The following is a 25955-nucleotide window of genomic DNA, read 5'->3' as shown; positions in this document are numbered from 1 at the left end:
AGCAGTGACATGATTTCCACATTATATAGCTACTAGCTGTGCCCGGCCACGCATTGCTGTGGCGAAGTATGAAGCCCCTTCTACACAGCTGTATAAAATGCACACTGAAGTGGATTATATGGCAGTGCGGAGTCAAGATAATCCAGTTCAAAGCAGATAATATAAGATTATAAATGGGTTATATAGCTGTGTGGAAGGACCTTGAGTCTACACTGCCATATAATCCAGTTAAAATCGGATCATTTGTATTTTATAGGCAGTGTGGAAGAGGCCTAAGTGAGGCCTAACTCTGCCTGTCCCCTGGGCTGAGTGGGTTGCTAGGAGACCAAGTGGGCGGAGCTTAGCCTTCTAACTGGCAGCAATTTGATAAAAACAATTATTCCTCTCCCTCTAATTAGGCCTTTATTTTTCTTTTCTTTTTGTAGTATGAACGTAGAGGCATGGATGAGGGGTTGTGCTGCCAAGTTTAGTGTTTCTGAGATGTGTAGTTTTGTTGTTTTGTCCTAGGCTGAAATTTCATTACCCTTTTATATATATAGACTAGTTGTGCCCAGCCACGCGTTGCTGTGGCGAAGTCTGGTGGTCTGGGAAATAAAGTATTGAGGAATTGGTGGTAGTTAAGGTCAAGGGTAAAGGTTTTCCCCTGACATTAAGTCCATTATAAATGGGTTATATAGCTGTGCGGAAGGGCCTTGAGTCTACACTGCCATATAATCCAGTTAAAATCAGATAATCTGTGGAAGAGGCCTAAGTGAGGCCTAACTCTGCCTGTCCCTTGGGCTGAGTGGGTTGCAAGGAGACCGAGTGGGCGGAGCTTAGCCTTCTAACTGGCAGCAATTGGATAAAAACAATTATTCCTCTCCCTCTAATTAGGACTTTATTTTTCTTTTCTTTTTGTTGTATGAACGTAGAGGCATGGATGAGGGATTGTGTTGCCAAGTTTAGTCTTTGTGGGATGTGTAGTTTTGTTGTTTTGTCCTAGGCCGAAATTTCATTACCCTTTTATATATAGAGATGATGTTAGAAATAAGACGGGACCTCAACCGCGCAAGGCAGTTTCGTTATAACATGACTTTGTTTCCTTTAGCGACGCTCAATGCCGCAAACCGGAGCCTCGATTACTGGGACGCGACCGTGGGGAGCTCCTACATGTGCCGGAAGGAGGAGACGCTGGCCGTGACGCCCGGCTACAAACTGAACATCTTCGACTTGAAGGTCCAGCCGTTCGACGTGAAGGACAACCAGTACGCCACAGGTAAGGACGGAGCCATCCGGAGCATTGCCATATCGAGATTCCGTCACAATTAGACTTTCCGTTGGGTCAAAAGTTATTTTCTAACTTGTTATACTGTTAGCACAACTCTTTCCCCCCGTTATTTATTTATTTTTTATTTATTTCTAAACGGCATGATCGGGAAACGGGGAAGGGTAAGAGTGTTGGCATTAGTGTTAATAAATTTGTAAGTCTTAATAGTAATAATAATCTATCTAATACATCTATATATATAAAAGAGTGCTGGCATCACGGCGACCCACAAAACTACAGGCCCCCCCAACCTTGACATTTGACAACACAACCCATAATAATAATAATAATAATAATAATAATAATAATAATAATAATAATAACTACAGCCCCCCCAACCTCGACATTTGACAAAACAACCAATAATAATAATAATAATAATAATAATAATAATAATAATAACTACAGTTTCGTGTAACAAATGCCTACTTCATCATCTAGAGCAGGGGTCCCCAAACTAAGGCCCGGGGGCCGGATGCGGCCCATCGAAGCTATTTATCCGGCCCCCACAGCACAAGGGCAGAAGGGGCTTGGACTAAATGACCCAAGGGGTCTCTTCTTCTCTTACAACCATTATTATTATTATTATTATTATTATTATTATTACTATATTGTATGACACAGCAAACAAGATAGATATGCTGGATTTTGTATCACAAAAACACATTATTATTATTATTATTATTATTATTATTATTAATAACATTGAGGCTGGGTGGCCATCTGTCAGGGGTGCTTTGCTAGTGCTTTTGGTGCACAAAGGCAGAAGGGGATTGGACTCAATGGCCCAAAGAGTCTCTTCCAACTCTTATTATTATTATTATTATTATTATTATTATTATTATTATTAATAACATTGAGGCTGGGTGGCCATCTGTCAGGGGTGCTTCACTTGTGTTTTTGGTGCACAAAGGCAAAAGGGGGTTGGACTTAATGGCCCAAGGGGTCTCTTCCAACCATTATTATTATTATTATTATTATTATTATTATTATTATTATTAACATTGAGGCGGGGAGGCCATCTGTCAGGGGTGCTTTGCTAGTGCTTTTGGTGCACAAAGGCAGAAGGGGATTGGACTCAATGGCCCAAAGAGTCTCTTCCAACTCTTATTATTATTATTATTATTATTATTATTATTATTATTAATAACATTGAGGCTGGGTGGCCATCTGTCAGGGGTGCTTCACTTGTGTTTTTGGTGCACAAAGGCAAAAGGGGGTTGGACTTAATGGCCCAAGGGGTCTCTTCCAACCATTATTATTATTATTATTATTATTATTATTATTATTATTAATAACATTGAGGCTGGGGTGGCCATCTGTCAGGGGTGCTTCACTTGTGTTTTTGGTGCACAAAGGCAGAAGGGGATTGGACTCAATGGCCCAAAGAGTCTCTTCCAACCATTATTATTATTATTATTATTATTATTGGTTATTATTATTATTATTATTACTCAGTGGCCAACTATATTCCGGCCCTCCAACGGTCGGAAGGATCGTGAACCGGCCCCCTGTTTAAAAAGTTTGGGGACCCCTGATCTAGAGCAAGTGTGGGCCAGCGTGGGCCCGGTCCGGGTGTTTTGGACTGCAACTCCCACCCTTCCTAACGCCCGGCGCCTGTCTCTCCCCCTTTGTCGCCACTCTCTCTCCTGCAGCGCAAGAGTGTTTGCTGGACGACGACGCCGTCCTAATCCCCATTGTAGTTGGCGCCGCTCTGGCAGCCCTGATTGTCATGATAGTGGTTGCGTACGTAATTGGGCGGAGGAAAAGTTACGCTGGATACCAGACCCTGTAAAAACCTAGCGACTGGGATAACGCTGCACCGCGACGGGAACGAGACTCTTAACAAGGCGGAGGTGCCCCAGATTTGTTTTAAAAGCCATTGACCGAGAACATACCTCTTCCGATCCTAATACGGACTGGTTAACATTCACTGGAACAGACTGGAGGCTGTGGCAAAGCTAGCTTTAAGCATTCGTGTATGTAACGTTAACCTGTATCTGTGAGTCGGCCACGGAAAAGGGAATTACCGTACTCTCTACTTGGACTCGTTCAGTATATTAGAGAGAATCTGGAGGTTGTTGCTGTTGCCTTGGCCACTTACATGACTGTAGCCTGGAATTTATAGTACATTAAACGGTCCTCGTCCAGCTCTGGACACTGAACAATAATATCTTAGGCCTGACTAATGCAGGGCAAGAAGGTAAACACTAAGAAGCACTTCTTATTCTTTCCATTGCAATAGTAACTTGCTTGTAAACCTCAATAGTGTCCCGTGATAGGTTTGGAGAAGGTTCGGAGAACAGAAAGAAGAACTTCCAATTCAGTTTCCTTCGAGAATAAGAACTTACTACTTCTTTTAAGTGTCCTTAGTTTGTACAGTAAAGTCTGGATTTGTTATGAAAGGCTTTTTTAGATTTAGCCGCTGCCTCAGACGCTACCATTTTCGCTTATTTATGTGCTCAAGAAAGTTTACAAATACTTGGAAAACACAGCCATGCTTCGTAAAGCATCGTAGGTTCATTAATGCTAAAGGGGAAAAGGAAGGCCAGGTGTGTAAGGTACGATTTCATGGGTTCTTGGTCGGGCTATTATATTCATATTTTGCAACTCCCACCATTCCTAACAGCGGAATGGTGGGATTTGCAGTCCAAAACACTTACAGATCCCAAATTTGCCCATGCCTGGTCTAAGGAGTGAATTCCCACATTACCACTTGTCTGCACACAACAGCGGCACGGCTGCTCGGTTCGCTTTATTTACCAAACAGCACCGAAGCCATAGTTTTTGCAAAACTTTTTCCAAAACCGCCTCCAAAGAGATCCTTGCGCATCGCCGTCACCGAGTTGGTCCGTTTCTCTCGCCGCTGTTGGAAATCACTTTTATGACTCTCGGTCTGCTTTGACCTCCTTGCTTGTAGTTCAAAATCTTTGGGAAACAACTCTGATTGATGATGATGATGATGATGCATGCTTGTTTCTGTGCTTTATTGTATTTGTCAATGCAATTGTCTCTGCACATCATGTATGTTTCGGATAGCCATTGCTTCCCCAAAGTGAGAAGTTGAGTGTTTCTAAAACTAAAGGCATCAAAACACTTGATCTAACCTCAGAGTTAACTGGCTTGTAAACACTTCCAATGTTCATGTCTGCTTTTAACCTGCCATCTTTGTATCTCTTGCTTGGGCACTCGGTTGTTTTGTCTGTACCAAACGCTTGAATAAAGGCTTTTCTCTTCCTAAGGCGGCTTGGTCATCCTGCTTCATTCAGGGTTTTTCATCCCAAAGGCAAAAGTTTGAGTTCGTTGGGAAGAAAGAAAGCAACAAGTTGTAGGAAGAAGGTGTTGATCTTGTTCACGCACTTTATGAATACCGTATATACTCGAGTATAAGCCTAGTTTTTCAGCCCTTTTTTTAAGACTGAAAAAGCCCCTCTTAAAGACCAATAAATGATGTATCCGAGACTTCATAGTGAGTTTCTCCATATGTTTTCATCTGCAACTCCCATCATCCTTATACTGTAACCCACCTCAAGCCACGAGGAGAGGCGAGTAACAATAATATTATTAATAATTATTATTTATTTATTTATTTGCGACATTTATATACCGCCCTTCCCACCCCAAAGGGACTCAGGGCGGTTTACAAGTATATATACATACAATATATTATATTATACAACTATATTGCAATATTATTAGTAATATTGCATGTAATATAAATATACAATTATAATAGTGAATTATAATTATTATTACATTGTATTACAACATAATATTATTAATATTAATATTATATATATTCATGTGTGTGCATGTGTGTGTGTGTGTATTATATATTAAATGTAATATTACCATATAAGGATATAGTACAATATAGTAATAAATAAACATAAATGTAGTAAATAAATATAAATAAATAAATATAAATTTAGTAAATAAATAAATATTATTATGTGTATGTTTATATTGTAAGCCGCCCTGAGTCCCCGGATGGGTGAGAAGGGCGGGGTAGAAGTGATGTAATAAATAAATATAAATGTAGTAAATAAATAAATATAAATAAATATAAATGTAGTAAATAAATAAAAATAAATAAATAAATATGAATGTAGTAAATAAATAAATATTATTATGTGTATGTTTATATTGTAAGCCTCCCTGAGTCCCCGGATGGGTGAGAAGGGCAGGGAAAAAGTGATGTAATAAATAAATATAAATGTAGTAAATAAAAATAAATAAATAAATATAGTAAATAAATAAATTTATTATGTGTATATTTATATTGTAAGCCACCCTGAATCCCCGGATGAGTGAGAAGGGCGGGGAAAAAGTGATGTAATAAATAAATATAAATCTAGTAAATATAAATAAATAAATAAATAAATATAAGTGTAGTAAATAAATAAATATTATTGTGTAGGTGTTTATATTGTAAGCTGCCCTGAGTCCCCGGATGGGTGAGAAGGGCGGGGGGAAAAGTGATGTAATAAATAAATATAAATGTAATAAATAAATAAAAATAAATAAATAAATAAATATAAATGTAGTAAATAAATAAATATTATCATGTGTATGTTTATATTGTAAGCCGCCCTGAGTCCCCGGATGGGTGAGAAGGGCGGGGGAAAAAGTGATGTAATAAGTAAATATAAATGTAGTAAATAAATAAAATAAATAAATATAAATGTAGCAAATAAAAAGAAATAAATAAGTAAATGTAGTAAATAAATAAAAATAAATAAATATGAATGTAGTAAATAAATAAAAATAAATAAATAAATATAAATGTAGTAAATAAATATAAATAAATAAATATGAATATAGTAAATAAATAAAAATAAATAAATAAATATAAATGTAGTAAATAAATATAAATAAATAAATATGAATATAGTCAATAAATAAAAATAAATAAATATAAATGTAGTAAATAAATAAAAATAAATAAATATGAATGTAGTAAATAAATAAAAATAAATAAATAAATATAAATGTAGTAAATAAATATAAATAAATAAATATGAATATAGTAAATAAATAAAAATAAATAAATATAAATGTAGTAAATAAATATAAATAAATAAATATGAATATAGTAAATAAATAAAAATAAATAAATAAATATAAATGTAGTAAATAAATATAAATAAATAAATATGAATGTAGTAAATAAATAAAAATAAATAAATATAAATGTAGTAAATAAATATAAATAAATAAATATGAATATAGTAAATAAATAAAAATAAATATTATTGCTACTACTACTATATTGACCATTGGCCAAGTCGGTTGAAGCTTGACGGGAGTTGTAGCTTGGAGGAATAGCCAAAGCGGTCCTCTCCATTGCTTTGAATGAGAGAACCGTTGCATGCTGTTGTGACCAAGACCGGAATGGGGTCCGAATGCTTTAAACTGTGTGTTGTTCTGTCCTTTCTCCGTCCAGCGGAAGACTGCAGCCCAGAGGTGGACAACTTCTTTGTGCCCATCATGGTGGGAGCGGCTCTGGCGGGATTGATTTCCCTGGTTCTCTTGGCTTATGTTTTTGGCCGCGGGACCCGCCAGGTTGGCTATGAGCATTTCTGAGAAGGGATGTTCTGGGCGAGATGTGCCTCTGAAGAGTTGGCCACTGCAACGCACACCTTGAGAACGAGGCCGGTCTCCGTGCAACGCTCCCTGCGTGCTGCGCCGGCTCTTCATTCGCAGAAACGGACTCGTTTCGTATTGTAATTTAAGCCGTGCCAATACACCCGGTCCAGTGTAATTTGCCTTGGTCCTTAAAACGGGCTTCCCAATGAACCACGGTGCCTCAGTCGGTGTGGCTTCCTCTCCCTTTCGGATGCAAACACTACGGTATGTCTTGGCCAAAGTTATATTTACGCGAGGCGGTGTATATTGGATGTGAAACTACGAGAACGAGAGGAAAATTAGGAATCCGGAAAAGGCAACCGGGCCACATATCGCCAAGTCTCGCTTCTGAAATGCAAGTCCCGACTTGCAGAGAAACACCGTTCAAATGGCACTCATTTAAAACAATGTACGAAAGACCAGATACAACCCGTTGCATGGAATTGGATGGATTTGTTTGGGGTGCACTGAGCATTGTGCATTTTAATGCACACTGTGTTGTCAAAGGCTTTCCGTGTTCCTGGATTGCTGTGAGTTTTAAAGGCTTGTCTGGCCATCTTCCAGAAGCATTCTCTCCTGATGTTTCACCCGCCTCTATGGCAGGCATCCTCAGAGGTTGTGAGGTCTGTTGGAAACTAGGCAAGTGGGGTTTATATACATATACATATATACACATACATATTCACACATGCATATACACACATGCGTATACACACATACATACATGCATACACATACATATATACACATATACACATACATATATACACATACATATACAGTAGAGTCTCACTTATCCAACATAAATGGGCCAGCAGAACGTTGGATAATAAGGAGAGATTAAGAAAAAGCCTTTTAAACATCAAATTAGGTTACGATTTTACAAATTAAGCACCAAAACATCATGTTATACAACAAATTTGACAGAAAAAGTAGTTCAATAGGCAGTAATGCTATGCAGAAATTACTGTATTTACGAATTTAGCACCAAAATATCACGATGTATTGAAAACATTGACTACAAAAATGCGTTGGATAAACCAGAACATTGGATAAGTGAGTGTTGGATAAATGAGACTCTGCTGTATATACATACATATATACACATGCATATACACACACACACACCTGTGGAATGATGTCCAGGGTGGGAGAAGGGACTCTTGTCTGTGACAAGTGTGAAATGTTGCCATTGGCCACCTTGATTAGCATTGAATGGCCTTGCAGCTTCAAAGTCTGGCCTTGCATTCAGAAAACGGGGCAAATCCAGACAAGAAACAATCATCAGGGCCAGCTAACACCTCCCAACAAAGGATTCCCCCAGGCAAGAAGCAGCCAGGCTTTGAATCTGCAAGGCCACTCAGTGCTAATCAAGGCGGTCCATTGCAACATTCACACTTGCCTCCGACAGACAAGGACATAGATAAATATCAACCCCACTTGCATAGTTTTCCAACACCCCTCGCAACTTGAAAATGGTTGTCATAGATGTGGGCGAAACGTCAGGAGAGAATGCTTCTGGAACATGGCGCTAGATCCCGGAAAACTCACAGCAACCTTAATGCAGAGTGTTGGAAAACTGAGCTGGTTCTCTGCCCAGGAAATGGAATAATGTATTGAAAAAAGAGTGAATGATCATGCTCTTGAGCATATTATTGAACACTTTGAGCCTCATTTATGGACATTGGAGCATGGCCATCCTCTCTGTCCATTAAATGCACTGAACGTGTTGATTTTCCCAAATTTCTTACTCAGGCTTTGCCTTCTGGTTTTTATTTTCAACCGTTCAGAATAATCAGAATGTGTCCTAATTCTTGTAATATCAATACGAAGCCTTGGCTTTGCAGTGACGTTGATTAAATTTGATTTAATCTTGAAGTGTCTTAAATAGCGTGTGCATGCCACCCCTGTTCATGTGATACACTAATGTTTCTCTAAAATCTGCATGTCACATTGAAAGGATAGCTTGGCATGACATACAGAATTTGGAATAAGTAGCAATGGTATTTTTTTGCCTTCCTTCGACTCGTCCTACCTCTTATCCATAGGCCACAGACGGCATTGAGAAGCTCAGTTTTCAACCTATCAACTAAACAAGCAATGCTGGGTAATATTGCTCATGTTCATGCCTTGGTTTCTGAAGCTCGTTTTTTAAAACTAACCATAGTTAACAGTTAACCACAGTTTGTTGTTCAGGTGATCTAGGAAGCTGTGGTTCAATGGAAATGGGTGCTGCCAAGAGTCTCAACCGCAGTTGTTTACTTTGGTGTCTGTACTTGCTGAAATAGCTGTTTTGAACTCATTCTCGGTACTAAAAAATAAAATAAACTTTTAAATAAAAAGCGTGCTTTTTGAAATGTTGTGTCATTCAAAGAGCCCTGGATTCTGTGGAGCATCACAACGAAGTATTTTGCAAAGATACTTTGGGATAATCCTAATTTTAAATAGGAATGTAGCACGAATCTGCGGTTGCAAATGTGTCTAGCATACAGATGTGGAAATGTGCAAATACACAGGTAAATGCAACAGATGTTGTGTTACTCAAAGAGCCCTGGATTCTGTGAAGCATCACAACAAAGTATTTTGCAAAGATATTTTGGGATATCCTAATTTTAAATGGGAATGTAGCATGAAGCTGTGGTTGCAAATGTGTCTAGTGTGCACCTATGGAAATGTGCAAATGCACAGATGAATGCAACAGATGTTGTGTTACTCAAAGAGCCCTGGATTCTATAGAGCATCGCAACAAAGTGTTTTGCAAATATACTTTGGGATATTTTAATCTTAAATGGGAATGTAATATGAAACTGTGGTTGCAAGTGTGTCTAGGATGCGCATGTGGAAATGTGCAAATGCACAGGTGAATGCACAAATGCACAGGTGAATACAACATGTGTTGTGTTACTCAAAGAGCCCTGGATTCTGTGGAGCATCACAACGGAGTGTTTTGCAAAGATACTTTGGGATACCCTAAATTTAAATGGGAATGTAGTACGAATCTGTGGTTGCAAGTGTGTCTAGGATGTGGCTATGGAAATGTGCAAATGCACAGGTCAATGCAACAGGTGTTGTGTTGGCCCCGGATTCTGTGAAGCATCACAACAGAGTGTTTTGCAAAGGTACTTTAGGATATCCTAATCTTAAATGGGAATGTAGCACGAATCTGCGGTTGCAAATGTGTCTAGGATACGCATGTGGAAATGTGCAAATGTACAGGTGAATGCAACTGGTGTTGTGTTACTCAAAGAGCCCTGGATTCTGTGGAGCATCACAATGGAGTATTGTGCAAAGATACTTTGGGATATCCTAATTTTAAATGAGAATCTAACACAAAGCTGTGGTTGCAAGTGTGTCTGTATAGCATGCAGATGTGGAAATGTGCAAATGCACAGGTGAATGCAACTGGTGTTGTGTTACTCAGGATCCTAAATTTAAATGGGAATGTGCAACGAATATGCAGTTGCAAATGTGTATAGCTTGCGGCTGTGGAAATGTGCAAATGTACAGGTGAATGCAACAGGTTTTGTGGTGGCCCTGGATTCTATGGTGCATCACAATGGAGTATTTTGCAAAAATACTGTAGGATATCCTAAATTTAAATGAGAATGTAGCACAAATCTGTGGTTGCAAGTGTGTCTAGGATGTGGCTATGGAAATGTGCAAATGCACGGGTGAATGCAACTGGTGTTGTGTTACTCAAAGAGCCCTGGATTCTGTGAAGCATCACAACAAAGTGTTTTGCAAATATACTTTGGGATTTCCTAGCATGCAGCTGTGGAAATGTGCAAATAGGTGAATGCAACGGGTTGTGTTATTCAAAGAGCCCTGGATTCTATAGAGCATTGCAACAGAGTATTTTGTAAATATACTTTAGGATATCCTACATTTAAATGGGAATGTAGCATGAAGCTGTGGTTGCAAGTGTGTCTAGTATGCACCTGTGGAAATGTGCAAATGCACAGGCGAATGCAGCAGGTGTTGTGTTACTCAAAGAGCCCTGGATTCTATGGTGCATCACAATGGAGTATTTTGCAAAGATACTTTAGGATCTTTAAATGATAATTTAACACAAAGCTGCGGTTGCAATTGCGTCTAGCATGCAGCTGTGGAAATGTGCAAATGCACAGGCGAATGCAACAGGTAAGTGCCATGCATTCTCTTATTTCCAGAGCTGTCGCCTCATTCCTAGCCAGATAAGTATAGATACTCGATAAGTATTCCAAAAATGAGATTAAGTATTTTGCGTTGGTTTCCCAAATGTATCTTTTGGGGTTGTCGTTGCCCCGACTCCTTTCCGCGCCTCGGCTTGCTTGCTTGCTGGCTTGCTTGGCTAACTGCGTGGCTTCCTGTCTTGTCTCCTTCCCCGCCGTCCCGCAGCCGAGGAGTGCAAGACGTCCGACCTGCTCTTCATCATCCCCATCGTGGTGGCCGTGGTGGTGGGCCTGCTCCTCATTGCCGCCTTCATCTGCTTCATGGTCGGGAGGCGGAAGGAGAGCAGCGCCTACCAAGCCGTATAGCCCTTGGCTTCCGCTCCTGCTCCTGCTGCTCCTCTTCTGTTGTTTGTTTTTCCTTACCTCTTAACAGACGCTTCCGAGTTCAGAATTTCCCCGACAGTGACGAAAAAAGAGAAGAGAAGCTGGGCAAATGGTCAGGCGAGCAAAACGTGGATGTCCCCTTCAAGAGGATCTTTTTTGAATGTATTTTTACCCCTAAAGAAGTAAAGCTTTGCCACTTCCATGTGTTTCCCCACTATGTCCGTACCGAACACAAAGGCGGAATTTATATACAACTCTCGTTGCTGTGGCCAATTTGAATTGCACTGAATAGCCTTGCTTCAAAGCCTGGCCACTTTCTATCTAGGGGAAATCTTGGTTGGCCAGGTTGAACAGCACTGAATAGCCTCGCTGCTTGCAAGCCTGGCCACTTTCTACCTTGCGGGATTCTTGTTTGTCCAGGTCGAATAGCAATGAATAGTCTCAGTGCGGCAAGTATGAATGCTGCAATTAGTCACCTTGATTAGCATTTAATGGCCTTGCCGCTTCAAAGCCTGGCTGCTTCCTGCCTGAGGGGATCCTTGGTTGGGAGGTGTTAGCTGGCCCTGATGGTTTCCGTTCTGGAATTCCCAATTTCCCTGTTTTCAGACTGTTGCTCTTTATTTACTGTCCTGGTTTTAGAGACGATATTGTTCTGTATTCCATACATACAGTAAAACCATGTACAAAGCATCCCGGCCTACTAGCCTACCAACCCACTCCTAGGTATTTGTGCAAATACAGAATAAAAAGATTAAAATCCAAATTAATTATTCCCTTAAAGTAAGGTTTAAGCAGGGGCAAAGGTAAGTAAAACTAGTGGCTTGTCCATAGTAAATTTTAAATTTGGATTTTGTTATTGGCATTAATATCACAGCTCTCCGCTTCTTGTTCTGTATTATTATACCACAGTAATTATTACATACTATATTTATAACCTTATATTATCTGCTTAAAACTGGATTATATGAGACCCCTTCTACACAACTGTATAAAATCCACTGGATTATATGGCAGTATGGACTCAAGATAATCCAGTTCAAAGCAGATACTATAAGATTATAAATGGGTTATATAGCTGTGTGGAAGGGCCTTGAGTCTACACTGCCATATAATCCAGTTCTAATCAGATAATCTGTATTTTATAGGCAGTGTGGAAGAGGCCTGAGTGAAGAGGCCCTGGGCGCCATTAAATGGCTGAGTGGGTTGCTAGGAGACAAAGTGGGCGGAGCTTACCCTTCTAACTGGCAGCAAGGGGAAAAACAGTTCTTCTCTAATTTGGACTTTATTTTTGTAGTCAATGTTTTCAATATATTGTGATATTTTGGTGCTAAATTGGTATTACATTTATTATTTTTCTCTACTATTGTTGCTACTATTACATTTATTTTACTCTATGTTAAGCTATTCATTTCTAGATTAAATTGGCTCATGAGCTTTAGTACTGTACAATACAATTGTGTATAACAGTTGACTACTTGTTTTGCTTTTTGGCATTTACTATAGATATCTGTGTATCTTGGGTGTTTTAAACACTCCCTGCAGAATATGATCTTGCATGAGTCGGGTATTTGTTTGCAAAGTGAACGACTCCGATTACATTTAATTCTACAGTCTATACATCATAGACACAAACCAAAATAGCCCCCTCCCCAAACAGGTCTGAATCCCCCCGGCTCTTGTCAACGGCCGTTTGTTTCTCCGTCCGAGGTGGGAAGAGTTTTATTAGCCTCTGAAACGGTGCAGGCGGGCGGCTCCCCGGTCTAGTTTCCGACCTGCAACATGAAAATGATGCGCCCCAGGAACCGGTCGCTGTTGTAGTCGTTGATGATGCCCTTTCCGTTCAGTTGGCATTGAATGGTATTGACCTTGTTCCGGGTCACGTTGGTGAAATGCATGGCCACCAAGGGTTGCGCATAGGTGCCCTGGAAGAAGAGACACCGGAAACGCCAGTAAGGATTTGCAATAACTCTGGAGTGTGAAGCAACAATCAGACACACATACATTAAGCCATTGAGTCTTCCCTTCTTTAACATATCAAGAGACCCAATGAGGTTGCCCATCTCTGCCAGACATTTAAGGAAATGAATTGGGAAGGAGAAAGAAAATTCCTGTTGAAATGGATACACCGTTTCTTCATACTTCTGGATACTGATTATTTCATATTTCTGGAAATTTCAATAGTTTTTAAAGCTGTAATGCTACTCCAGGTTGATTCAGGACATGTTGAAGGCTGATCAGGGGAATGTGGAAAGCTCAGAGTTTAGCAGGGATGCTGAAGTTAGTGATAAGGGTGACCTTTCACAGGATTTCACAGCATTGTCAAAATCAACAAAGTCCAGGTGGCGCTGGCAGCGAGGGAGAGGAGTTCTCCTTAGATAGAAACACTAGATCAGGGGTCCCCAAACTTTTAAAACTGGGGGGCAGTTCACGATCCCTCAGACCATTGGAGGGCCGGACGATAGTTGCCCAGGTGGCCACTGAACAACAACAACAACAACAACAACAATAATAATAATAATATATTTAGCCCAACTCCTTTCTGCCTTTGTGGACCAAAAGCACAAGCAAAGCACCCCTGACAGATGGCCTCCCAGCCTCAATGTTAATAAAAATAATAATTATTATTATTATTGACACAACGGCATTGTCTGACACGGCAAACAAGATAGATATGCTGGATTTCGTATCACAAAATCACAAGTTGAACACTTCCCAAGTGCCTAGGACTGTGTGATGATGATGATGATTATTATTATTATTATTATTATATTTTGTATTTGTGGAGCATCAGAGGTGGAGGATATCGTACATGTACTGTTCAGCTGTGAATTGTATAAGAAAGAGAGAGACCAATGACTTGGGCCATACATTATTCACAAAACACACTGGGACCCACATATTAAAACTTCATTTTTGTTGGCCGGCCAGAATCCTAAAATAACACACAAAACAGCCCTTTTCCTATTCAAAGCAACACAGCTGAGAATTGTTTTGATACGGCCAATGGGGTAATCAATAAAACGTGAATAATAATAATAATAATAATAATAATAACTTTATTTTTATACCCCGCCTCTATCTCCCCGGAGGGGACTCAGGGCGGCTTACATGGGGCCAAGCCCGAATAAAAACAGTAGCAGTATAAAACACAGCAATAGACAATAATAGATTATTTCATATTTCTGGGGGTTTCAATGGTTTTTAAAGCCGTAATGTTACTCCCTTTAGTAATGATCCCATTTCTTCATCGTGGTCTCTGTGAAATCACACCTATGGGTTTTGATTCTGTTTTAATGTTTGTATATCGGTAGGTTCTCATTTGTATTGACATGCTTTTAATGTCAGTCGCTTTGAGTCTCCTTGTGGAGAGAAAAGGCGGGGAATAATAATAATAATAATAATAATAATAATAATAATAATAATAATAATAATAATAATAGTCCTAGACACTTGGGAAGTGTCTGACGTGTGATCCAATACAACAGCCAGCACAGTGTCTGTTGTGGACTCATCTTGTTGTGTTTCAAATAATAATAATAATAATAATAATAATAATAATAATAATAATAATAATCTACTCAAAGATAAGAGTTAAGGGATGGAGGACTTCCTTATGAAGTTGAGCGACCTCAGATATTTATCATGTATACGAAAGGCAAACAAAAGTTAGCAAAAATTTGTCAATACACTAAGAGACCATTGTAAACAAGGCATGCAAGACCAATCTGGAAGACCACTAGTTTCCCAGCAAGTCATGAAAGTTGGACTCCCACTGTATCCAAAGCCCTGCGTTTCCACTTACGTGTGTTTGTTTGCCATAGTAAGGGAAGTACATGTGATTGAATGTGTTACTTGGGTAGTATTCCACCCCACGAAGAGGACTGTCATCGCCTTTCTGCAAATTATAATAAAATTGAAAGAGAGAGTCAGTCAAGTCACCTACAACACGCGATATATGGACAGACATTGGCTAAAACAAGCACATTGGACTGTAACCAAGGCCGGCATTTCTATAGGTTTCAAGTGTTGGTGTTATTTGTTGTTAGTGTGAAATATTAGATCAATAGTTTGCTGTTTGGATTGTGCATCTGTGTTCCAGCAGCACATGGGTTAATCACAAGCCAGCTTGATTGATGGTCTGCAGAACCTATAGGTCGAGACTTCCAGACTCTGCAGCGCTGACAGGACATTTGTCATCAGAGTGCATGCTTTACCCTTGCTAGGGAAAGCATGAGTCCTATGAGTGATGGACTTTGTAATTGTATATAGATGTATATAATAAAGCCTTAGAACCGCTGGGATCAGCTGAATTACGAGTGTAGTGTCGGTTCGTCGGTGCTGCTTTTCGCTGGATGCTTAAGCAGTCTGACTGGAGTCCTATGAGTGATGGACTTTGTAATTGTATATAGATGTATATAATAAAGCCTTAGAACCGCTGGGATCAGCTGAATTACGAGTGTAGTGTCGGTTCGTCGGTGCTGCTTTTTGCTGGATGCTTAAGCAGTCTGACTGGAGTCCTATGAGTGATGGACTTTGTAATTGTATATAGATATATATAATAAAGCCTTAGAACCGCTGGGATCAGCTGAATTACGAGTGTAGTGTCGGTTCGTCGGTGCTGCTTTTCGCTGGATTCTTAACCAGTCTGACTGGAGTTCTATGAGTGATGGACTTTGTAATTGTATATAGATGTATATAATAAGGCCTTAGAACCGCTGGGATCAGCTGAATTACGAGTGTAGTGTCGGTTCGTCGGTGCTGCTTTTTGCTGGATGCTTAAGCAGTCTGACTGGAGTCCTATGAGTGATGGACTTTGTAATTGTATATAGATGTATATAATAAAGCCTTAGAACCGCTGGGATCAGCTGAATTACGAGTGTAGTGTCGGTTCGTCGGTGCTGCTTTTTGCTGGATTCTTAGACTGACTGGAGAGGAGAAGGTGAGAGGATCTGTCTCACCAATAAATCAGGGTGTTGCAAAGGTTAATCGAGTAAACCCTCGTCCCCTGCCGTGCTTCCATATCAAGCAGGGTCCTTTCGTAACCAATGTCAAGGGCTAACCCTAAGAGCTTCTGCTTGGAAAACAGATACTAAGCCAATGAGTCACAGCTCTCAAGGACCGTGAAATCTATGCGAAGCAACAAGGACTCGGAAATGAATTTACAGTTGCTAAACTCTTTCTACTACAGGACTTGCCACAATCTCATAGAACGTATTTCTACACCACCAACTGGGAAATACAAAGCGGACAAAAGCAACATGGGGTTTATTGGGAAGTCCAAGTCTTCCATGAAGCCTGGAAAAAGAAGAGCTGAGCTCTTAATGTTGCCCATGAACCCACGGATAAATAGGCACCCAAGACACCCATTCGTAACCTTGTACCCTCTACCTATATGCCAATTTATGTCCCTTTTCCACCCTCCTTGAATAAATGGCCACCCTAAGTGAATCTGGAGAGTGATCAACGGTGCCGATGCCGACCTTGAAGTATATTAAGTAGTAAAGAAAAGAAAACGTACGAATTTTCTGCAGGTCACAGTCACCGGAGTCCCATATCCAGGCTTGTAGCCTACAATCTGTGAAAATAAGCAATCTCGTAATTATCTCGCTCCCGATTCCATTTCAACGTGTGATGTCTCGAAAACGGCTTGGTGAGATAGAAGGGATGATTAAGTCAACCTACGCGGTTCATCTTCAGAAGGATGCAAGGCTTCCCAGTGGAGTAGCCGAACGTTTTGTCCACTAATCCAGAACAATGACTCAGCACGGATCGCTTGAACTGGCAAGCTTTCTTTGGTTTGCTTTCGTCCTCTTGGAAGAAATACCGGCCTGGGTTGCACATGATGTTTTTGGACTCTTGCGCAGCGTCATTGTAATCTAAAAGAAACAGAGAAAATGGATATTTCAGCTCAGGCTTATTGCATGAATAGCTGTCGGTCCTCTTAGGAGCCGAAAGGGAATCCGTGCAGGAGTTAGAGCGTTGTACTGGATCATGATGGATCTAGATCAGTGGATCCCAATTGCTGGCCCATGAGAAACAGAAATATGGTTCATGGAGGACCTGGGTTGATGTAGTGTTGTTGTTGAGGACGGGCATGATCTCCCCAATGTAAGACTGCAAATTTATTTATTATTTATTTATTAGAGACATTTATATCCTGTCCTTCTCACCCCGAAGGGGACTCAGGGTGGCTTACAAGATATGTATACATACTATATACTATATATATATATATATATATATATATATATATATACACACACACACACACACACACACACACACACACACACACTAGCTTTGCCTGGCCACGCGTTGCTGTGGCTTATGGGAATCCTTTGTTGGCCAGGTGGAATAGCAGTGAATAGCCTTGCAGTCTCAAGCCTGGCCGTTTTCTGGAATAGCTGAAGCTTTTTGTTGTATGAACGTAGAGGCATGGATGAGGGGTTGAGCTGCCAAGTTTAGTGTTTCTGGGATGTGTAGTTTTGTTGTTTTGTCCTAGGCCGAAATTTCATTACCTATATATATATATATGAGTGATGGCATCACGGCAGCGAACAAAACAACAAAAGTAAACACCCCACAACCTTGAAAATTGACAGCACAACCCCTCATCCATGCCTCTAGGTTGATACAACAAAAAGAAAAGAAAAATAAAGTCCTAATTAGAGGGAGAAGAATAATTGTTTTTATCCAATTGCTGCCAGTTAGAAGTCTAAGCTCCACTCTCTTGGTCTCCTAGCAACCCACTCAGCCCAGGGGACCGTTTACCTTAACTACCACCAATTCCTCAATACTTTATTTCCCATACCACCATACTTCGCCACAGCAACGCGTGGCCGGGCACAGCTAGTATATATATATAAATGTAATGTATATTTGTAAGACTGAGTAAACAACAAAACCACTGAACCAAAACACACCAGATTTGGCCACAAAAGACACAGTCATCCAATCTATTTCTTTCAAACAAAAAACCCTGGAAAATAACGTCCAAATTAGAGAACGAGGAAGAGCCGTTTCCAACCCTGGTTGCTGGTCAGAAGGGTAGGCCCTGCCCCCTTTAGGCCCCGCCCACTTCATTTCCTAGCAACCCCCTCGGCCACAATGGTGACGGGGTACAGCCAGGGTTCAGGCTTTTGAGGCTGCAAGGCTATTCACTGCTATTCCACTTGGCCAACAAAGCATTCCCATAAGCCACAGCAATGCGTGGCCGGGCACAGCTAGAATATTATATTATTAGTATAGCACAATATGAGCACTATATAAGCATTATTTATTATTATATTGTACTATACAACTGTATTGCAACATTAGTAATATTACATGTAATATATAGAATTATATATTATAAAATAATACATGTAGTAATAATTAGAGTAAAATAATAATAATAATAATAAGATCAGAGTGAAATAATAAATGTATTATTAATAATAATAAAAATAGAGTAAAATAAATGTAATAGTAGCAACAATTATAGAGAAAAATAATAAATGTAATAATACCAATAATAATAGAGAAAAATAATAAATGTACCATATATTCTCGAGTATAAGCTGACCCAAATATAAGCCAACCAGGACACTCACCCGAGTATAAGCCGAGGGGGGATTTTTCAGTCTTAAAAAAAGGGCTGAAAAACTAGGCTTATACTTGAGTATATACTGATACTTCAATTAATGTAATTTTATTTATCTTTTTTTATTTCTGAAATTTACCACTCTCGGCTTATACTGGAGTCAATGTTTTCCCAACTTTTTGTGGTTAAATTAGGTGCCTTGGCTTATATTGGGGTCTGCTTATACTCGAGTATATACGGTATATGTAAATACGAGTATGGCGATTAATAAATTCTAGTTATTCAAGGCACAAAGTGAACGTGTTGAAGGTGAGAAGGAAGAATGATAAATATAATACTGGAATTAGATTCGAGCAAATAGAACATCTCTGGGAAATCGTAGTCATTGCGCAAGACATTCCGGCCTCCACAATAACCACAAAAACAAAACACACTCCGAGACTACACCAGACATAAAAGCCATAAACTGAGGCCAGCTCGAGAATCAGGAGAAGCTAAAGCATGTGTCTACATGACTGATTCGCCTTCTCAAAAACCATTAGAGAGTCTCAGACCTCAAGAGTGTGCAAAATCTTTAAAAAAGGAATCCACCTTGTAAGTACGCCTCCAAGTTATCCACATAACGTTGCCACGAATGCGGACGGGAGATGTTGAAAGCAATGTTGACCGTATTGTCCACATATGGTCTGATCATCACGCCTAGAATGGGAATGAGAAGAGAAACAGAAATGGAGAGAGAAAGTCAAACTCTGGTCTTTACGGCTGTCTACCTCTCTATTGTCTCTATTTTCTTTGGCCGTTTCCCTTCACAATCTGAAAAGTGACGTTTCATCCACATCTACAGCCAATTGACTGCATTTACATCCCGAGGAGTCCTATAGAACTACTCCAAGACTACAGAGACTTTGATTTGTTTTGACTCCAAGCCAGGTTTGGCCCAGATCTTTTGATCCAACTCATGATTTTAACATTATTTTGTATATTGACCTTTTATGGCGTTTTAATCCATGTTGATATTTTATTGTTGGCTGATTTGTTTATTGTTTTTGTTTTGATTTTGTGCTGTTGTGTCCGGGCATAGCCCCATGTAAGCCGCCCCGAGTCCTTTCGGGGAGATGGGGCAGGGTATAAGAATAAAGTTGTTGTTATTATTATTATTATTATTATTATTATTATTATTATTATTATTATTATTATGGTGCATCGTCAGCGCTGCTATTGTTTGTAGAAGCAGCTGGTGTGTCCTGTTTTGTCTTTTCAAGAACAGCCTTAAAACACTGTGGTAAGTAAATGAAAACTGCTTTACTTCAGGAAAACATAAAGAACAGCAGACTCAGTGGAATAATGCAAAAGAAAGCAAAGAAGATTTTATTATTATTATTATTATTATTATTATTATTATTATTATTATTATTATTATTATTTCAAGAAGCCTAAATGAAGAAGGATGGTGAGTACGAATGGTTGAATGAATGGACTATGATTGAATGTGAGAGTAAATGTGAACTCTGTGTAATCAGTATCATCAAATATTATTAAAGAACATTGTTAAGGTTCAAAAGGTATTCATGACAATAGAGCCCATCATACTCTAGTCCAGGAATGGGCAAACTTCAGCCCTCCAGGTGTTTTGGACTCCAACTCCCACAATTCCTAACTGTGTTTTTGTAATATGCAGTGAAATGTTTAATCCATTGTTGCTGTGGAAATGTATGTGTTTCATTCCGGCAAGCATTCCAGCAGTCAAGAGGTTAATTGCAGCGAGCCCTGATTGATTGCTGGAAGGGCAAATGACAAAGACTTCCGTTTGTGCTACCTTACAGGAAGATACATCACAGGCTGTGGAATTTGGAGGTGCTTCAGTATACAGAGAACAGACTCAGAGAGAGACGGGGAAGTTCCGTGTTTGGTCTTGCGGATGCAAGATGTGTCCTGACAGCTTTGGTCAATTAGCACTGTATATATTAATGTAAATAAAGCTTCAGTGCCGCTGGGATCAGCAGATAATATCAGTGAAGTTGTTGTTCTTGGTCAGTGCCACTTTCGCCTCTTGCAAAGTGGTCTGACGGGTGAGCAGAGGTGAGACCTGGCTCATCAATCAGTTGGGGTCGCCGATCCTAACAGTCTACCAGCTGTTAGGAATTGTGGGAGTTGTAGTCCAAAACACCAGGAAGGCCGAAGTTTGCCCCATGCCTACTCTAGTCCCATAGTGGCACTTCCAGGGTTTCCTACCTGGCGGAGCAACTCTGTCTCTGTAGGTCGGCGTGTAAGGGCTCATCGTGAGCAACATGACATACAAACCGAAGGAAAACATGCCGGCCAAGAAAGTATACAAAACGAGATAGAAGAGGATGATCAGGGCTGCAAGGCAAGAGAATACACACAGGTTAGTGAGTGCTAAAATATGTGTGCAGACACTCTCACATCCATTTATTTATATCCTGCATTTACGTATCGTCTGTCTTTGTCACTTGCATAACAACAGATAGAACGGAATGTAAACAAAGTATATTATTATTATTATTGGGTTGTTGTGTGTTTTCCGGGCTGTCTGGCCGTGTTCCAGAAGCATTCTCTCCCGACGTTTTGCCCAAATCTACAGCAGGCATCCTCAGTGTATGGCCATGTTCCAGCAGCATTCTCTCCCGATGTTTCGCCCACATCTGTGACAGGCATCCTCAGTGTATGGCCATGTTCTAGCAGCATTCTCTCCTGACATTTCACCCACATCTACAGCAAGCATCCTCAGTGTATGGCCATGTTCTAGCAGCATTCTCTCCCAACATTTCGCCCACATCTACGGCAGGCATCCTCAGTGTATGGCCATGTTCCAGAAGCATTCTCTCCCGACGTTTCACCCACATCTGTGGCAGGCATCCTCAGAGGTTGCAAGGTATACACCTCTGAGGATGCCTGCCATAGATTTGGGCGAAACGTCAGGAGAGAATGCTTCTGGAACATGGCCATGCAGCCCGGAAAGCACACAGCAACTCTGAAACGTACATTCGTGCCATTGTGATCCAATCTGGATTATATATTAGTGTGGATGTGTAGGGACCATAACCCAGAAATATAGTAAGCTGTTGCCTATGTAGCTTTTCCTGTGCATATGCCCCTCCCTTCCTGTGAGCTGGTGCCTTTCTCCAGAATGTTCCAAGACCAAAAGGTAGCTTGAAATCAACAAGTGAGGTCACAGGTATCGCTTATGCCAAAGTAGGTGTGGAAGGTGAGGGAGATCCTCAGCCATTGGTCAAGTTTAGATAAGCCAAGATATAAAATCCTTTGCTTGCTACACCATTTGCATGGTATGGACCCACTGAAGTGGGTGCCTACGGTTGTTTCACCTTATCATCAGCTGTGATAATAATAAAAGGCTTGTTTTATTGCTCTCTTGGAAGAGACCCTTTGGGCCATTGAGTCCAATCCCCTTCTGCCTTTGTGCACCAAAAACACAAGCAAAGCACTCCTGACAGATGACCACCCAGCCTCAATGTTAATAATAATAATAATAATAATAATAATAATAATAATAATAATAATAATAATAATAACAACAATAATAAAGAGGGTTAGAAGAGACCCTTTGGGCCATTGAGTTCAATCCCCTTCTGCCTTTATGCACCAAAAGCACAAGCAAAGCACCCCTGACAGATGGCCACCCAACCTCAATGTTAATAATAATAATAATAATAATAATAATAATAATAATAATAATAAAGAGGGTTGGAAGAGACCCTTTGGGCCATTGAGTTCAATCCCCTTCTGCCTTTGTGCACCAAAAGCACAAGCAAAGCACCCCTGACAGATGGCCACCCAACCTCAATGTTAATAATAATAATAATAATAATAATAATAATAATAATGATGATGATGATGATGATGATGAGAGTTGGAAGAGAAGAAGAGACCCCTTGGGTCATTTAGCCCAACCCTCTTCTGCCCTTGTGCCATGGGGGCCGGATAAATGGCTTTGATGGGCCGCATGTGGCCTGTGGGCTGTAGTTTGGGGACCCCTGCTCCAACCCATCCAGCCTCAGTCTGTCACCACTCTATGGAATAATAAGTGTAGCTTTACACATTATTAAGTGTAATAAATGAACACAAAATGTTCACCAAACGATTCCCTAGTGAGCCGTGGTGCTTAAAGTGGTACCGAACCGCATCACTTTGACAGTGCGGGTGCAGGGTTTGTCTTGGACTTACCCCAGCTCTGACCCGTCCTGCCCATGAACTGCCGTGTTTCCGGGTTCCATAGGAAAAGCTTCACACCCCTGGCCCATTCTCCCCAGGTCTTCTTCTCCGCCGCTCTCCCTTTCTTCGCCGCCTCCTCCTCTTCCGCCGTCAGCTGTCTATTTTCCTGGAACGAGGACAGAAACAAGACCCACACGGACTCCATGCACACACGCTTTGGCTTTGCTTTCGTGCCCCTTTCCCACCAGCTTCAGCAAAATATTCCATCAACCCAGGGGTCAACAAACTTTTAAAGTGGAGGCCGGTCCATTGTCCCTCTGATTGTTGAGGGGCCGAATTATCATTTGGGATAAAAAAAAAACGAACAAATTCCTATGCGCACTGCACATGTCTTATTTGTAGTGCAAAAAAACCCCCCAACAACAACATTTATTTATTTATTTGCTACATGTATACTCCACCCTCTCTCACCCCGGAAGGGACTCAGAGTGGCTTACAAGTTGTAGGTACATCTATATATATATAAAAGGGTAATGGAATCACGGCACCGGACAAAACAACTAAACTAAACACCCCACAACCTCGAAAATTGACAGCACTACCTCTCATCCACGCCTCTACGTTCATACAACAAAAAGAAGAAAAATAAAGTCCTAACCACAGCAACACGTGGCCGGGCACAGCTAGTACAATATATTATATTACTAGCTGTGCCCGGCCACGTGTTGCTGTGGCGAAGTCTGGTGGTATGGGAAATAAAATATTGAGGAATTGGTGGTAGTTAAGGTCAAGGGTAAAGGTTTTCCCCTGACATTAAGTCCAGTTGTGTCCGACTGCACACTGAAGTGGATTATATGGCAGTGTGGAGTCAAGATAATCCAGTTCAAAGCAGATAATATAAGATTCTAAATGGGTTATATAGCTGTGTGGAAGGGCCTTGAGTCTACACTGCCATATAATCCAGTTCAAATCTGACAATCTGTATTTTATAGGCAGTGTGGAAGAGGCCTAAGGTTCTTGCAGACAGCCAATTCTCTCACACCAGTTTCTTAAGTCGTTCCTGACACACACAAAAACCTATGCAGCTTGAAAGACAGTTGCATCTGTCGAGTAGAAAATTTAGGTACCACTTTATGCGGGGAGGCTAATTTAACTAATTTACGACCCCATAAAAAAAAAACTTCCAGCAGCGTGCGAAAAGGAAGTATCCATCAAGGTGTCACAGTGGATGATAAAGCAGCAGCTCCCCCTGTGGCCGGAATCGAGCATTCCCTCATGAAGCCGGAAGCTGGAAAATGTTAAATTGCCTCTGTGTCTGTCTATCTATGTTGTATGTTTAATGGCATTGAATGTTTGCCATGTGTATATGCATTGTGATCCGCCCTTCGGGGTGAGAAGAGCGGAATATAAATACTGTAAATAAATAAATAATAATAAATTAATTTTGCAGTGCAGATGCACCGTGCTTTTTAAGTATATTTAGTCCACCTCTTCTGACACGACTATTCTGGCTTCCAGGACAGTCCGTTCCGCATTTGGACGCCTTGTACTTCAACAGGTTTCGCCTAATGTTGTGTCAAAATCCCCTTGCTTGTCATTTGAGCCCGTTGGTTTGGATCCTGGAGCAACTGAAACCAAATTTGCCCCGTCATCTCTGTGACATTGAAGCATGGTGGTTAACGTGGGGCATAAATTCCACAATGTAGATGCACCCAAAGTGCCAGCCGAGTGGAGAGATGGGCTTCTACTTTGCACAAGAAGTAGGGTAACTATGGTTATAAAATAGCAATAATTAATTTTAAAAATTCCCTTTGCGGGGAAAAAGGAAAAAAAATAAAAAAAAATAAGAAAAAAGAAAAAAAAGAAAAAAATGCTAGTTGAATGGCGAGATGGGCTTCTACTTTGCACAAGAAATATGGTAACAATAATTAATAAAATAACAATAATTAATAAATAACAATAATTAATTTAAAAAATTCCCATTTGGGGGAAAAAAGGAAAAAAAGAGAAAGAGAAAAAAGAAGACAAAATGAAAAAGAAAAAAGAAGAAATAAAGTGTCAGTTGAGTGGTGAGATGGGCTTCTACTTTGCACAAGAAGTATGGTAACTATGGTATATAAAATAACAATAATTAATTTTTTTAAAATCCCTTTTGGGGAGGAAAAGGGAGAAAAAGGAAAAAAGAAGAAGAAAAAGTGCCAGATGAGTTTTGAGATGGGCTTCTACTTTGCACAAGAAATATGGTAACTATGGTATATAAAATAACCAAATATGGTAACTAACTATGGTATGTAAAATAATAATAATTAATAAAAAAATTCACTTCGGGGGGAAAAAAGGAAAAAAAGAAAAAAGAAGAAAAAAAAGAAAAAGAAAGAAGAAAAAAAGTGCCAGAAGAGTGGCGAGATGGGCTACTATTTTGCACAAGAAGTATGGTAGCTATGGTTATGTATATAAAATATTAATTAATTAATGAAAAATTCCCTTTGGGGGAGAGAAAGAGAAAAGAAGAAGAAAAGAAAAAGAAAAACGAAGAAAAAAAGTGCCAGATGAGTGTTGAGATGGGCTTCTATTTTGCACAAGAAGTATGGTAACTATAGTATGTAAAATAACAATAACTAATTTTTAAAAATCCCTTTGGGGAGGGGAAGAAAAAAGGAAAAAGGAGAAAAAAGAAGAAGAAAAAAGGAGAAAAAAAAGAAAAAGAAGGGAA

At 40.0% G+C, this 25955-nt stretch overlaps 2 protein-coding genes across 6 annotated transcripts in view; one reads left to right on the top strand and one right to left on the bottom strand.

The window, feature by feature from the left end:
• The window catches only part of lamp2 (lysosomal associated membrane protein 2), a 42316-nt gene extending 21314 nt beyond the window's left edge, over positions 1 to 21002 (top strand). The window contains exons 8-9 of one of the 4 annotated variants that reach the window (XM_062963907.1): positions 1088 to 1255; positions 20875 to 21002. In XM_062963907.1, the coding sequence (XP_062819977.1) occupies positions 1088 to 1255; positions 20875 to 20987 (281 nt within the window). In that variant the 3' untranslated portion in view covers positions 20988 to 21002. Of the gene's footprint in view, positions 1 to 1087; positions 1256 to 2961; positions 4548 to 6752; positions 9277 to 11311; positions 12941 to 20874 lie in introns of those variants that run through there. The other 3 variants (XM_062963906.1, XM_062963904.1, XM_062963905.1) reach the window with 3 other exon arrangements.
• Positions 13037 to 25955, bottom strand: part of atp1b4 (ATPase Na+/K+ transporting family member beta 4) — a 35116-nt gene continuing 22197 nt past the window's right edge. For both annotated transcript variants that reach the window (XM_062963909.1, XM_008123593.3), the window contains exons 3-9: positions 23255 to 23408; positions 21284 to 21412; positions 19643 to 19750; positions 17152 to 17345; positions 16988 to 17044; positions 15272 to 15364; positions 13037 to 13391 (exon numbers count right to left, since the gene is read on the bottom strand). In XM_062963909.1, coding sequence (XP_062819979.1) covers positions 13230 to 13391; positions 15272 to 15364; positions 16988 to 17044; positions 17152 to 17345; positions 19643 to 19750; positions 21284 to 21412; positions 23255 to 23408 — 897 coding nt within the window. In that variant the 3' untranslated portion in view covers positions 13037 to 13229. The remainder of the gene's footprint in view (positions 13392 to 15271; positions 15365 to 16987; positions 17045 to 17151; positions 17346 to 19642; positions 19751 to 21283; positions 21413 to 23254; positions 23409 to 25955) is intronic.

This window comes from Anolis carolinensis, unplaced genomic scaffold (assembly GCF_035594765.1).
Source record: "Anolis carolinensis isolate JA03-04 unplaced genomic scaffold, rAnoCar3.1.pri scaffold_12, whole genome shotgun sequence".
Lineage (NCBI taxonomy): Eukaryota > Metazoa > Chordata > Lepidosauria > Squamata > Dactyloidae > Anolis > Anolis carolinensis.
The sequence above is the reverse complement of the archived record's forward strand: the minus strand, read 5'-3'. Positions and strand labels throughout refer to the sequence as shown.